At 35.0% G+C, this 14,243-nt stretch overlaps 1 protein-coding gene across 1 annotated transcript in view; it reads right to left on the bottom strand.

The window, feature by feature from the left end:
* The window catches only part of LOC121337491 (receptor-type tyrosine-protein phosphatase delta), a gene marked incomplete at its 5' end in the record, with an annotated part of 82,820 nt that extends 73,037 nt beyond the window's left edge, over positions 1-9,783 (bottom strand). The window contains one exon of the mRNA XM_041407631.1: positions 9,671-9,783. Coding sequence (XP_041263565.1) covers positions 9,671-9,783 — 113 coding nt within the window. The remainder of the gene's footprint in view (positions 1-9,670) is intronic.
* Positions 9,784-14,243: the final 4,460 nt, after the last annotated feature.

The following is a 14,243-nucleotide window of genomic DNA, read 5'->3' on the forward strand; positions in this document are numbered from 1 at the left end:
TTTACAGAATTCTGAGGTGACTGACATGCAGCTATGAATGACTAGAACAACATGCATCACTGCTTTAAGACAACAGTCACTGAAGACAACATTGGACGTAAGACAATTAGAACTTCAAAAATGTTTTCACTAGTAGCAGATTGTAGAGGCAGGGGTTGCATATTTTGGCTGGACTCACATGCTGACTGCACTAGTACCTCAAAATACGCTTAATCTGAAATCCCATTTTTCAACCCCTAAAAGTACCTACAATCTACTTCAGGTGTAAACATCTTTGTCCACTGATGAAGATAGTAAGTGGGAAGTACAGATGGGTGTGTAAGGGGGTACAGCGACAGCAAGGCAAAAAAAAAAAAAAAAAAAAAAAAAAGGAAAACAAAAAAAAAAGAAAAGATATGGGGTCAACTAGAACAATCTGCCAGCTTAAGATTTGACAGGCAAAATTTATTTATTTCAAGCTATCAGTCTTCATGAGCTTTCTCCAAAATGCTTACATTCTTCTCTTCATACTTTAGACTATCACACCTAAAGGGTGGGGGGGCAACGGCAAAGAAAAAAAAAAAAAAAAAAAAAAAAAAAAAAAGGCAAACCAAAAAAAAAGAAAAGATATGGGGTCAACTAGAACAATCTGCCAGCTTAAGATTTGACAGGCAAAATTTATTTATTTCAAGCTATCAGTCTTCATGAGCTTTCTCCAAAATGCTTACATTCTTCTCTTCATACTTTAGACTATCACACCTAAAATGAAAGTGAGGTTTCAATAGCTTAGGGAAGAAATCAGAGCTGGCAAGAAAAAGTTAAGCTAGTGAACCCCAGGATCTCTTGAAATTACAAAGGGAAAACACTGATGACTCAAGGGGGCTCAAGCTGGAAGGCATGTTGCACAATGCAGTTTGCTTTGTCACCGTGACTTTCAAGAGCATGCCTAAGACAGTTGACTAGCACTTCCTTTAGACATAGATTAAAAATGACCATGTGGCTACAACACAGTCGCACTATAGCATGTGCTGTAATTATTTTAATTCTTCTCATTTTGTTTTTAATTCCTGTTTTCTTTTGGATTCTTTGACATTTCAAGCATCATAATAGACTCCAAAATAATGTCCAGCAGCACTGGCCCTAATTCTTCTGACCCTATATATATGTTTTGGGGAATCTTCATAGCACATCTGTGATGGTAAGGCATTAAAGCAAGTTGTCAGTCAACCAACAAAGCAGAATATTGAGATCAGTGGGGAGATTCCTTAAAAATTTCAATTTAAAAAATTAGTCTCTAAGTACTAATTTATTTGCTGCAGCTCTGCTTCTCTCCCATTTTCTTACAAATTTTACTTAGGACTTGGCTATTCTCAAAATGAGATCAGTCATCTAATAATTAGACGGATTGATCCAGATCAAGCACCCCTATGGAAAATATGTGGGTGAAAAGGCACAAGAGAACTCTAGATTGATCCAGAAATGGAGGTGGACTGATGTACATCTAAAACAGTGCTTGAACAGAGAAAATAATAGAGACAAAGATGTTTAGACCTTTTCGAGCGAATCGTGGGAGAGAGTTATTATCATATAAGGACTGAGTGGTAGTTTGGCTAGAGAGGGAGGACACAGAGCCAATCAGGGAGGCGTAGGGGACTGAATTACTGCTCAAAGCTGTAAAAAGTAAAAGCCAATCGGAAATGGGAAACAAATTAGTAACAGCAGTAGACCATCATAATCAATCATCTTGTACATACAGGCACTTCAGACATGCACAAAACAGCATCTGGTAACTCAACTAAGATATTTAAAGGTGCAGTTACCCTACTGTAAATATAAAGGTCATAAACCCACTGAGTATGAGACTCACTCATCACACAATGAACATGACTAAATCGTCAGCATCATGAAACAAATCATAATAATTAACTTACTGTGAAGGAATATTTTTCTAAAGATGCTGAACACCCATTATTTTTTTGATTTTTTTTTTAATTTATACACTTCTCTATATGACACTTGACATTGCCAAGGGGAGATTTCACTTTAAACACTTTATGCAAATAAGAAATTCGAAGATAAATTTTTCTAAGGCAAAAAGATGAACTACTTACAACTTCAGAAACTGACAAATTTTAACTGCATTTAAACCCTTCCTCTACTTCTCATTTTCAGCAATTACACTTTGAATAACTTTGTTCAAATAATATTTGGCAGTTAACTTACAAAGTAATTGCATTTGTTCTATTTAAATACTTTAAATACATAAAATGGGCTTATTTTTTAAAAGAACTGCTGGAGGTCTTTTGTTATGCAATCAGTCTGTGAATCATAACAGAATATGCTATGAATAAACATCCTAAGATGTCATCACACCTCATGCAAAAGCATGAGGCTTCATCTCAGCAGGTGCAGAACTTGACTCAAAAGATCCCAGTTAAAATACAGCTAAACTCCCTTCTTTTTGTGGTTACAAATAAGAAAATACACTTATTTGATGACACACTCCCACACCAATCAACATATGTCATGACAACACAAAAACTTAAAGACGAAATACAGCTAAATTACAACAGGTCCTGTGACATGCTAAAAAGTCAAAAGAAATACCATGCTGAAACATGCTTTCAAATTCTCTTTAAATATGGTATCTCTTTTTTTTTATTTTTTTTTTTTAATAAAAAAAGAGATAAAAACACCTGAAAACTCAAAGAAAAGAAAACTCCCAAAACCACCGCATGCAAAACACAGTTGAAATTTTACCCATTAAAAAATTTTATTTACAAATTTGGTAGAAGATTGCCAAATGTAATTGATCTTATGCAGCCTAGTATTAATCCCTTTACATGAATTAAATAACAACGTATGGTTTGATTACAGTGTAGAATTATCCTCTGGTTAATCTGTGGTAAATACATGACTAAGGAACATGAAATACTATTTCTACCACAATTTCAAGAAAAAAACTAAGAGAGCAAGGTCAGAAATCATCTGCATATTAACATGCATTAAACCTGTTAATTATATTTCTTTATCACAGCTAATCAAGTGGGTGTTTTAGGCTTGTCATGAGTGCGTTAGATTAGGATTTTGTTTGTTGTCAGGGTTTTATGATAAAGGCTTTTAGGAACATTTATGACACATACATTTATTTACCAATTGGTTCACATACCCACAATAAACAAGAACAAAGGAAGAAATTAAAGAGCAAATCTGCTAGTATATAGACTATAATCTATATGAAGTGAAAATGTGACACATAATTGTCACAGAAATTTCTTTAGGAAATGAGCGGTACTTTAGGTTCACATCAAATTAATTGTCTGTGACTTTACAAACATCTCATTTTTATTTAATAATTTACAGAACACTCTTTTACATACCAATCTATGTTAATTAAGATATCCCTTTATAGAAAAAGGAATAAGTAACAGTGGTTGTTGAGACTTATTCTTATCAAAAAGACAGAAAAAAACACCTACTTTAAATTCTGACATGGAAAATGGAAAAAACTAAGGATGACCGTTATTCAGTAGGAATTCAGCATTCATGAAAATTTATCAAGAATGCCGTTAGTACATGAAAATTACTGTTACTTTAAAATTTCATTTTCACAGAACCAGAGTTAGGCCAGAGCATGAAATTACAAAGATAAATTTACAAGACAATCTCTAGAGAAATATATCATTCTGCAACAGCTATTCTAAAATAATTGCAAATGCATATATAATATTGCAAAATTATGCCACTTTTATTCCAGAATATTTTATGTTATTCAAAACTTGATCAATTATTCTGGAATGAAAACATTTTATCTTTTTTCTGCAACAAAAACTGAGCTTTAACAAGGAGCACTGGGGTCTCCACAGCCTCATGGCAGAAGCACCACCTCTGAGTGACGTGTAAAAGTCACCTATAGTGAGAACAGGGGAAACCTAGTTTTCAGAGTCTGATCTAAAAATGTCAAATACAATAATATGTCACAAAAACTATGGTCTAAAATCCAAAGGGGAAAAAAAGAGATAACTCTTGTGAAGAGAAGACTTTTCAACTTTATCTCCTAGCTAAGCAGATTCTGGGTTCCTCCAGGTTTCAAAGCAAAATGGGATATCAGAGAAATGCTGTTTGCATCGGAAGCTGCACCTCTCTTAGGTGCCTAAATCCTCCATATGAGACATGTGCATAAGAAGAGCTATATGTACTATGGCTCACTGTGACAAAGCATTTTAGTCTGTTTTTGCCATGGACACAAAGCACAGTACTTCCTTCAACATTGTCATGATTCTCATAAACAGATGTTGAGTGGATGAACTGCACAAAAAAATTTCTGCTGTTGTGCAAAGCAGGTAATGAAATCCAGACATCGCTTTTTTCACTTTTTTTTTTATTTGCACCATTTTCCTCTGCACCATTTTCCTCTGAACATTTTTATGCTTTTTCTATTTTATCATGGAAATAATTTTGTGGAAATTCCTTAGCAACTCAGGGAATAAGTGAGCACTTATCTAATTAAAAAAAAAAAGTCTTTAACTTAGAGATGTAATAACTCTATTTATTTATCTTGTATTTAAAAGCATCTTATTTAGTTCATAAGATATAATGAGATAATTGTTTAATTGGCACCCAATTACAAAAATTACTTATAAGTGTGACACATTTTATAGTTAAATGAGGATAAAAAAATCAGTCACTTTTGAGGCATGACTCAATTTATTTCTCTGGCTGACTGGCAGATTGAAGTCTGCCTGAGCCTTGGATCTCTCAGAACCCACTCAAACAACTTAATTTCAGTTAATTTTCCTCTGCACAACCAGGCTGCCTTAGTTCATGAAACTTTTTGTGAGGCTTAATTATTACCCCTTCTTTACCTTAACTCTCCCATGTGGCTTAGAGACCTCTAAATTTTGTGCACCAGGTTAATGATTTTAATTCTGTGTTTCATAGGCAACTTGTAGAAAGGTAAGAATGTGACAGAATTTTCTTCAGCTGTTCCAGTTATGGAAGAATAACAGACTTAAAAATGAAATCCTACTGAGAGACTGGGTATTTTCATGTTTACTCAAAGAGAATTTGGCACTGCTGTGACCCACTCACTGGCATATGGGCTTATCTAACACATACACATTTTTGGATAACACATGCGGACCTGGGATCTTGGTCTCAGATACAGAACTGTGGGATATTCCAAATGTTAAGGCAAAGTGTGAAATTTATCTATGGAGTTACTTCATCCAATGAGGAGGGAAGCCAGAAATAAATTTGATCCTTTCTGAACAAGGTAAGATAGGATACACTTTAGGTTAGAGCTCTTTAGAGCTCTTTACATTATTGAAGAATGTAGACAATAAAAAGTGAAAGGAAAGCAAGACATTTCCTAAGCCAGTAGCTTAGATTGTGAAATTTTATAACATCCTCATGCTGAATTGAAAATTTTATGACAAGTACAACATATTTATACTGCAATGATCATCTAAATATCACCAAAGATAAAATATTGCTTTCTCGTATTTTGCGTCAAAAATCTATACCTAATCTTCTGCATTGGGAGTAATTTAAAATTGTGGTTAGAAACTCAAATTTACCCTAAGGACTTAGTTTCAAATTATTTTGATATCTGTATCTGATCAGGTCTTTCGTTATACAAAATATATGGTTGATAGCATTTTTGGAAAGTGGCTGTTTAGAAATCCTTTAAAGTACTAAAGTTTATGACAATCCATAATTTTATAGGAGCGTCTCATTCACCTCTCCAAGTGAAAATTGCCAGTCCAGATATGCCAATGTAATTTAGAATTTTTTTCTCTAATACTTCTGTACATTATGGATTCATTCAAAATTGTTTTCTTCTTCTGGAAGCACTTGGTCTGCCTGGAAAGCTCCAAGCAAACTGTGGCTGCTTTCATAATCTAAAGAAATAAATCATTAGAATAATAACTATGTCAAATCATCTACCTTGATGCACTTGTACTGATAGTACATTCAGCACTCTGTCCTTTGTTTTATCTGTAGACAATGTCGAGAAATGCCTAGTTTTATAAGGGCAACAGCAGATTTCTCAGTAAAAGGAACGCAACACAGAACGACATCAGCCCTACCCCCTTCCCTCAGTTACCTCCTTTGCAGTGCCCCCCTATCTAGTTCTGCTACCTCACAGAAAATAAAACCCATTTATTTGAAAGTGAAAGAACAACACACCCGACAAAGTTGATATCCCGAATGTATATCCCTTCTGTAGTTTCTCTATGTTCATCTTAAAAAAAATTTTATTGCATGTTATTTGATGGTGTGTTGGTTGTTGGGAGATGGATAAATATTCCAGTAGGATTTAAACAACTAAGTTAAATTTATCTTATTTTATTATTTGTTTATTTATTTATATCTTATTTTATTATTTATTTATTTATATTATTTATTTTAAATTTATTTTATTATAGATTTTAATTACATGGTAGCCCTAATTGAAGTTAATTTAAGTGAAATTCTCCTTTTACTAACAACGGAACTGTAGCTTGATTTCACTGTGGCTGTTTACATATTAAGAACATGTTAACAGAGTAAGTTAACTGAGTACACAGAGTAAGACAAACCTACTGAGGTGAGATTTTTCTCCTTGATATTTGGTTGTATGCTGAGTAGTATAATGGCCTGACCTGTGTCTAGGGACCTTAAGAGGTACAGTAATAGGAAAAAATAACATAACTTGATGCACTGTATTTTTAACAATAATGGTAATACTCCAGTCTGTGAAAAGGATTATAGCAAAGAAGAGGGGTTCCTAGTAGAAACAGATCATAGATGTTCTGCTCAAATAGCTTCACAGAAAACTGCAAACTTCCCAGATAAACTACAGCCCTGCAAGAAAAAGTATGCTTTAAAACCTCTCTAGCTCTTTTCAGATCAATGACATGGAATTACTGTGTCTACAAGTGCCACAAATTCTGCCATTTCTTAATAACTTTACCTTCTCAATGTAAATTAAAAATTAATTACAATAAATTAATTTTATATGTTAGCACTTGGCAGCAGGGCTTTTTTCCCCTCATGTTTCATTTTAATTATGATGAATACTAAATAGATAGGTAAGATTTTGCATCTAAATAAATGGAGTGCAGAAAATTAGGCTTATCTATCTAGTTATTATTCCATTATTTATTGGATGAAGAGGGAAACATAGTGACTATTGATGAGGTAAAGGCTGAGGTAATTAATGCCTTCTTTGCCTAAATTTTTAATAGCAGTATCAACTGTTGAGTGGGTATCTATCCTCCTGAGCTGGAAGACAAAGATGGGGAGCAGAATTAAGTCTCCCTGATCCTGAAAAAAAATGGTCAGCGAACCGCTACACTGTGAACTCACTAGACTCTGAGAGACTGGAGGGGATACACCCAAGGGTAGCAAGGGCATTGATTAAAATACCCACTGAGCCTCCTTCCCTCATGTACCAGCAGTCCTGCCTAAATGGGGACATTCTGGTTGACCAGAGGTTTCCAAATAGGACATCCATCAACAAGATGGGCAAGAAAGAGGATCCAGGAAAGTACAGGCCTGTCAACCTGGCCTTGATGCTGGGGAAGGTCACTGAGCAGATCTGACATCCTGGCTTTTGTCAGCAATTCCGTGGCGAGCAGGACCAGGGCAGGGATTGTCCCCCTGTCCCCCTGTACTCAGCACTGGTGAGGCCACAACTCAAATCCTGTGTCCAGCTCTGGAGCACTCACTCCAAGAAAGACATTGAGGTGCTGGAGTGTGTCCGGAGAAGAGCAATGGAGCTCTTCCCCTCTGAGAAGCAGCTGAGGGAGCTGGGGGTGTTTAGCTTGGAGAAAAGGAGGCTGAGAGGAGACCCTACGCTCCCTACAACTGCCTGAAAGAAGCCAGGTGGGAAATAAATCTCTTTTTCCAAGTTAACAAGATACAGGAAGAGGAAATGGCCTCAAGGTACACTGGGGAGGTTCAGATTAGATATTAGGAAAAAATTCTTCATGACAAAAGGGTCATGAGGCATTGGAACAGGCTTCCCAGGAAAGTGGTGGAATCACTGGCCCTGGAGTGCTCAGAAAACATGTGGGTGTCACACTTCAGGACACGGCTTATTGTTGAACGTAAGGCACTTGGTTAATGGTTGGAGTTAATGATTTTAGAGATCTTTTCCAAACAAAACAATTCTGTGATTCGAGTGAGCCATTTACTCTACTCATTATATACCTGTATACAAACGATTACTTCTTTTAGGCATAAGCTAGACTTCATGAACAATATTTTTTCTTGTCATGCTTCAAAGACTTGTATGTATATTTCTTTCACTGTGAAACTCTTTAAAGTTTTTACAAAAGTGCTGAGTAACAGATGAAAACCACCCAGAAACAATGAGCCGCCACTGAATTGTAGCCTCAGAAAGACACTGAATAAAACCTTTCAATTATTTGCATTTACTGTGTTTAAGTTCCTATGCTAGACAGGTCCCAGAGCACGACAACAAGATTCCCACACTAAGATGAAATTAAATTAGAAGATGTGCTCCTGAAACACACCTGATTTGCCCTAGCTGCTAGGAGCAGTGTACTGGAACAGACTGAAAAAGCAAGGCTGGAACAAAACTCAAGCCTCCAGACTCTTCCCTTTCTACATCTGCCATGTGCATGAAGTGTGGGTCTTTAGCCACATTCATTGCTCTGCAGACACACTCCTTCAGGAGCAACATCATCTCAATACAGTCATTATTTAGAAGATCAGGAACGAGATTTGCACATTCACTTAACCCTTTAATAGTATTTATCATGTCAACTTCAGCACCTAATTCTCAGCATCTCAAGCACTTAATTTCCTGCTTTTATGAACTTGAATTCACTACCTTTTTTACTTAATATAATAAACTTGACAAAAACATGAGGCTCAGGAAGATTTAGTGTCTAATTAGCATCAGATTCCATGCAAATATATTGTAGTAGAAAACAAGTCTACTGGGACATAACTTAATCAAAACAAAGCATATTTAAGTAAAAGTTGACTTCTGCAAAGGCAGTAAAAATACTGTTTTAAATATTTCTCTCTTCGTGCTTCTTGAGTATCAGATGAAACAGCTTTAATAAAACAGTGATTAATGAAAAAAAAATGAAGTATTTAAGAGTGTGTTCCTTCTGACCTCAACACTACTGATATATTAATATCCTCCTTGACCATAACATACAGCCTTATTTTCAACATCAAGACCATTTATCTAGTTATGTATTTCTCTTCTGTATTGTACATTTGCAAACCAGTGGAACTCACAATGATGTTAATATATTACCTGATAATGCAGTAGATAAAAGGGAAGCTTATTTACAAAAAAGTGTCCATAAAAATATCATTAATAAACAGAGGGATGTACATTTTCCAGTAACATTTTCTAGTACTGTTGAGTTTAAGTCGGAATTTTAGCAGATAAAGCACATCCATATAGCATATGTGTCTTTGGGCTTTCTTTTACAAAACTTCAAATTTTTTTCAAGCACTCTTTTCTTTTAAATAAAGAAATTATTAATTATTTCAAAAGCTAACGAAGAAATATATTTTGCAGCAAAAAAAAAAAAAAAATGCCCCACCAAACCCTCGATCAAAATACATATTTCCAAACAATCCATGTTTCTTTTCTGTAATAGCAACAGTAATCAGCCTGTGATCACAGAGGTCTCAGTGAGTAATTATTGTCTCTTACCCGGAGTTTGAAAGTTAAGGCGTCTCAGCTCCACTGGATCCGTGGGATGGTGAGAGGGAACCTCCTTGCTGTTGGGTATGCTGCTCTTTCTAGAATCAGATTCAGCCCTCTTCCTGCATGGAGAAGGTGAACACACATAAACAGAAAATAGACATGTTAGCTCCACAAAGCTGCCTGAATGTTTGGCACTACAATCTGAAGGCAAGGTGCTTATTTCTGAAAAAGTATTTGATGCAGTGCGAAAGTAATATAATTATGTGTGGTGGGTGGGGTACCTAAAATTTGCAGTGGTAAAATGATCAGAGATAAAATAGCTGCATTCTGCCTCAAACTGCTCTTCCAGAACATCCTTCTGGTGATCCTAATACTTTACTTTTATAACATTACACCTATAAAAATTCAGACAATTCTCTTACTTTGAATGCTACCTACAATTATAAAAAAAGCAGCCAACTCTTGAGCTAGACCACCCCAATTATTGTCATTAAATATTTCTTATCTCATCCACAGAGCTCTGCACTGCTATTAAAAATAATTTGCACTCCTTAGGTATTTTTAATATGAGAAAGAACAGTACAAAAGACACCTATTTGAGAAGACATATATTCTTCTCATTTTCTAGGATGTAAGAATTTGCTTTGTTTCCTCTCATCTCTGTAAGAGCTGAAATATGCAATCTTCATACGTCTTATCAGGTCTACATATATTCAAGACTTAGATCTGGATGAATATTTCTAATCAAAGTAATACTTTCACTGCAAAGGAAGGAAAATAAAACTAAAAAAAATGACAGAATGAAAGAGAAAAAAGAGAAAGAAAGTTGTCTATGTTTCCCTTTCTCTAGAGAGAAGCAGAATCCATGTGTGTTCTCACTGACATTTTTGTTAAAACTGACTTCTGTTATCTGTATGTATCGTTATCTGATGTAAAACATGGAGAACCGTGCTACATGAAGAGCAGCTACCACTCTGCATTTTTATACAGACAGTGGAATCTTTCTTCACAAGTTATCTGTGGGGTCCTGAATGAAAACACAATGTGGCTGATATTTTTTATGTAACATAAAATGAAGAAGAAAACAGAGGAGGATTTATGTTGTGAAAACAGAAATGAGATTATTTTAAGGGCAATGATAGCAGAATGTTTTCCAGGTGCCCAGTATTTACATTAACATAACACTTTCTTTTTCCTCATTGACTCACAATGTGACAATGATAAATCTGTTATTACTCCAGTCAATTTCTTGCTGCTTTTGAAATAATGAAGACCAGGTGCCATACAGTGAGATTTCAAAAGTTATGCAAAAAAGTCAAACACCATTGCCTGAATTTTTGAAAATCTCTAGTCCTGTGGTTTTATTGTGAAAAAGAAAAAGTTTTACTGTAAAAACACTCCACCTGTTCTCCAGCAAACACCTTAACATATGAATTAACTTCTCTTTAGTGAAGCAATAAAAATTAAATCTGATTATTCTGTTTTTAGTCTTTTTAAAACAATATTAGCAAATATAAGCTCATTTGAGATTCCTTTCTTTTGATTTTGACTACTCCAAACTACTTTCACAGTAGCACTCGCCCTCGTGCTCTTTCTTCTTACCAAAGATGTGTGGTATAGTTTTCAAAAAGTTTTTTACCCTGTACTTCCTTCTCTTTAAGTCTAGGAGTCTTAAGTCTCCTTAAGTTTCTGGAACTGTCCAGGGACAAGCTTAATTTAACTTTTTTCTTCTTGAAAGTTAGTATTAGGCTGCAATTTCATATTAATATAATAAACCACTAAAATATCTTCCAATCATGTATCTGAATATTTTGAATACTTATAGAATAATAGAATGGTTTATTACGTATTATTAATTGGAGGAATATTCTGGGTTTTTTTAATCTCTCCAGACAGTAGAAGACATCTGAGTTCTCCCAGATTATGAAAAGATTCTGAGATAGGTGGAGAAAAAAAATCCAGAAAGGAAAAATGATATCACTGTATCATTTTCAGTGGTAGAAGTATAGGTCAGTATTGAATTTATGTATATGGGACATTATGAAGATTCAGAGCAGCTAATGCCTCAACTACAACCATGGATTCCTTCAAGAACTTTGATTATTGCATACAACCACTTCTTGCACAACACTAAAACACAAACAAAATCATATGAGCATTGTTCAGCTCTGCTATGTCTTGAAAATTTACTCCATGAAGACACAAAAAAAACTCAATGAAACTTTGTTGCTTGTATTACATTAATTTTCAGTGCTGTAAATAACATAGCAAATCTTGCACTTGCCCTCATTGATAGATTACTGCCTACATTCACTTAAGACTGACAGATGCTTTATCTTAGATCATTATCATGATTACTTTTTTTTTTTTCTCTTTTTTCTCCTTTTCTGTATTAAATGAAGAGTGACTATTTTTCACTTCTCACCTGTCAGGTTTACTGCTCCATTTTAATGCAGCAAGGAGGGAAGAAAAGGTGAAATGTTAGTTGACCAGCAGCACAGGGAATAATCATAAAAGTAGGAGATACAAGAAATTTTGATTTGCAGTAAAGATATGGAACTAAACCAAATTAAGCTATGACAGCTCATCAAAATATTCAATGCTTGGAAATCACAGAATAAATGGAGGACTCAAGGTCATGTCCAAAGTGAATCTTCTGTTGAAAAATACACCTCTATCTCCCAAGAAATGAGACTTCAAATTTTATACAGTGAGACAATGGAGAATGGGTGTTTAATTTGAGCCATGAAAGTAATGTTAACATTACATTGAAAAATTACTTCTCACTGAGATGTAGCTCCTTCTTACTTTCTAGAGGGAATAGAGATGAGAGGAGGGAAGAGAGGAAAAATGAAAGTGGATGGCAGACTAGAATGGGAAGGAGAAAAAGGGAGAAGAGGAAGAGTAAATGAAGTGATGAAGAAGGTTAAATATATGAGACACGTAATACCTCTACTAAATTTAAAAAATAGTAATAAAAATAAATGAAAATTTTCTCAAACTGTTTTACAAAACCAGGTAATAAAATAAAAAGAAATTTTTAACAGTACCCTGGAAAGAAAGGGAATCATAAATCTTTTTTCAATGAAGTATTACATGCCTCTTTAGATGTAGAATGAATGCCATGTACTAGAGGTCTACAGTGATCTGTATAGATCTGTAGTGATCTATGATCTATAAAGTTTAGGTGAAGAGGAAAAATAATTTTTTATTTCCCACCAACATGTTCTATTATACACACATACTATAACTACAGTGTTTATCTTCCTCTGTGTTGATCATAATAAACAGGGGTTCTACAAACATTTTAATAGCTTGTACTCTGCAATGACCAGATGACACACAGTATGAGAAAGTCTTTAAAATTCTTCATCATCACTTAAGATTTCCCATTTTCCTGTTTTGCATTTCTGTGCTTTTAAATTTTTTTTTAACATCTGTGGTTTTTTTCTCTTAGAAGCATATTTCTTCTTATAGATCAAGATTCATCAGGGCACCAGCAGTTCAAAGGAGGTGATTCTTCCCCTGTACTCCGCACTGGTGAGACTCTACCTGGAGTGCTGTATCCAGTATTGGGGTCATCAGTACAAAAAAGACATGGATCTCTTGAAGTAGATCCAGAAAAGGGTCACAAAAACGATCAGGGGGATGGAAGAGGAAAGGATGAGAGAACTGGGATTGTTCAGCCTGGACAACAGAAGGTTTTGGAAGACTGTCTTGCAGCCTTCTGGTACTTAAAGGGACTCACAAGAAGGATGGGGACAGGCTTTTATAGTAGAGCCCATAATGACAGGACAAGGGGTAGATTCAGACTAGCCAGATGAAAGAATTTTTTTTTTTTTTTTATGATTAAGTATGATTAAGGCTATGAAGCATATTTAATTAGATACCCCACAGAGGTGGTGGATGCCCTATCCCTGGATACTTTCAAGGCCTGAGGATGGGGCTCTGAGAAACCTGACCTAGCTGAAAATGTCCCTGCTTATCACAGGGGGTTGGACTAGATAACCTTTAAAGGTCCTTTCCAACCCAAACTAATCTATGATGCTGTGATTCAGTGCTGGAGCTACCATGTTCAAAAGATTTAAGTTTTGGCTACAGTCTTCTGAACCAAATCAAAAAACTGCACTACTTTATAAAAGCAGACACTACAAAATCTGTCAAGATGGCTTTAACTTCCTCAGAAATTGAAAGATCTAGAACAAGGAACCTTTTGCTCTTCATCAGTGGAAAACTGAAATTAGGGAATATGTGATTTCATAAAAACTACAAGGAATATCTACATAAATTAATTTGTTAAAAGAAAAAAAAAAAGAAAAATACACTCAAAACCTGAGAATGAGATGACAGGAGGCATCATGGGGACAATCACATTTCTCTCTAGTTTGTTCATTTCTGATAAACACCACACAGTTTCTAGAGCTGTTTAACATTCACAAAGTAAGTTCCTAATCAACCTAATCCTATGTAACTGAACATGTATCAAACACATAAAATATATATAAACTGTGACTCAAGCAGACATCCTAATGGTTAGGCATTTCCTCTAGGACTTACACTGTCGCCCTGATTTTGTAAG

Source organism: Onychostruthus taczanowskii, unplaced genomic scaffold (genome assembly GCF_017590055.1).
Source record: "Onychostruthus taczanowskii isolate IOZ18803 unplaced genomic scaffold, ASM1759005v1 scaffold270, whole genome shotgun sequence".
Lineage (NCBI taxonomy): Eukaryota > Metazoa > Chordata > Aves > Passeriformes > Passeridae > Onychostruthus > Onychostruthus taczanowskii.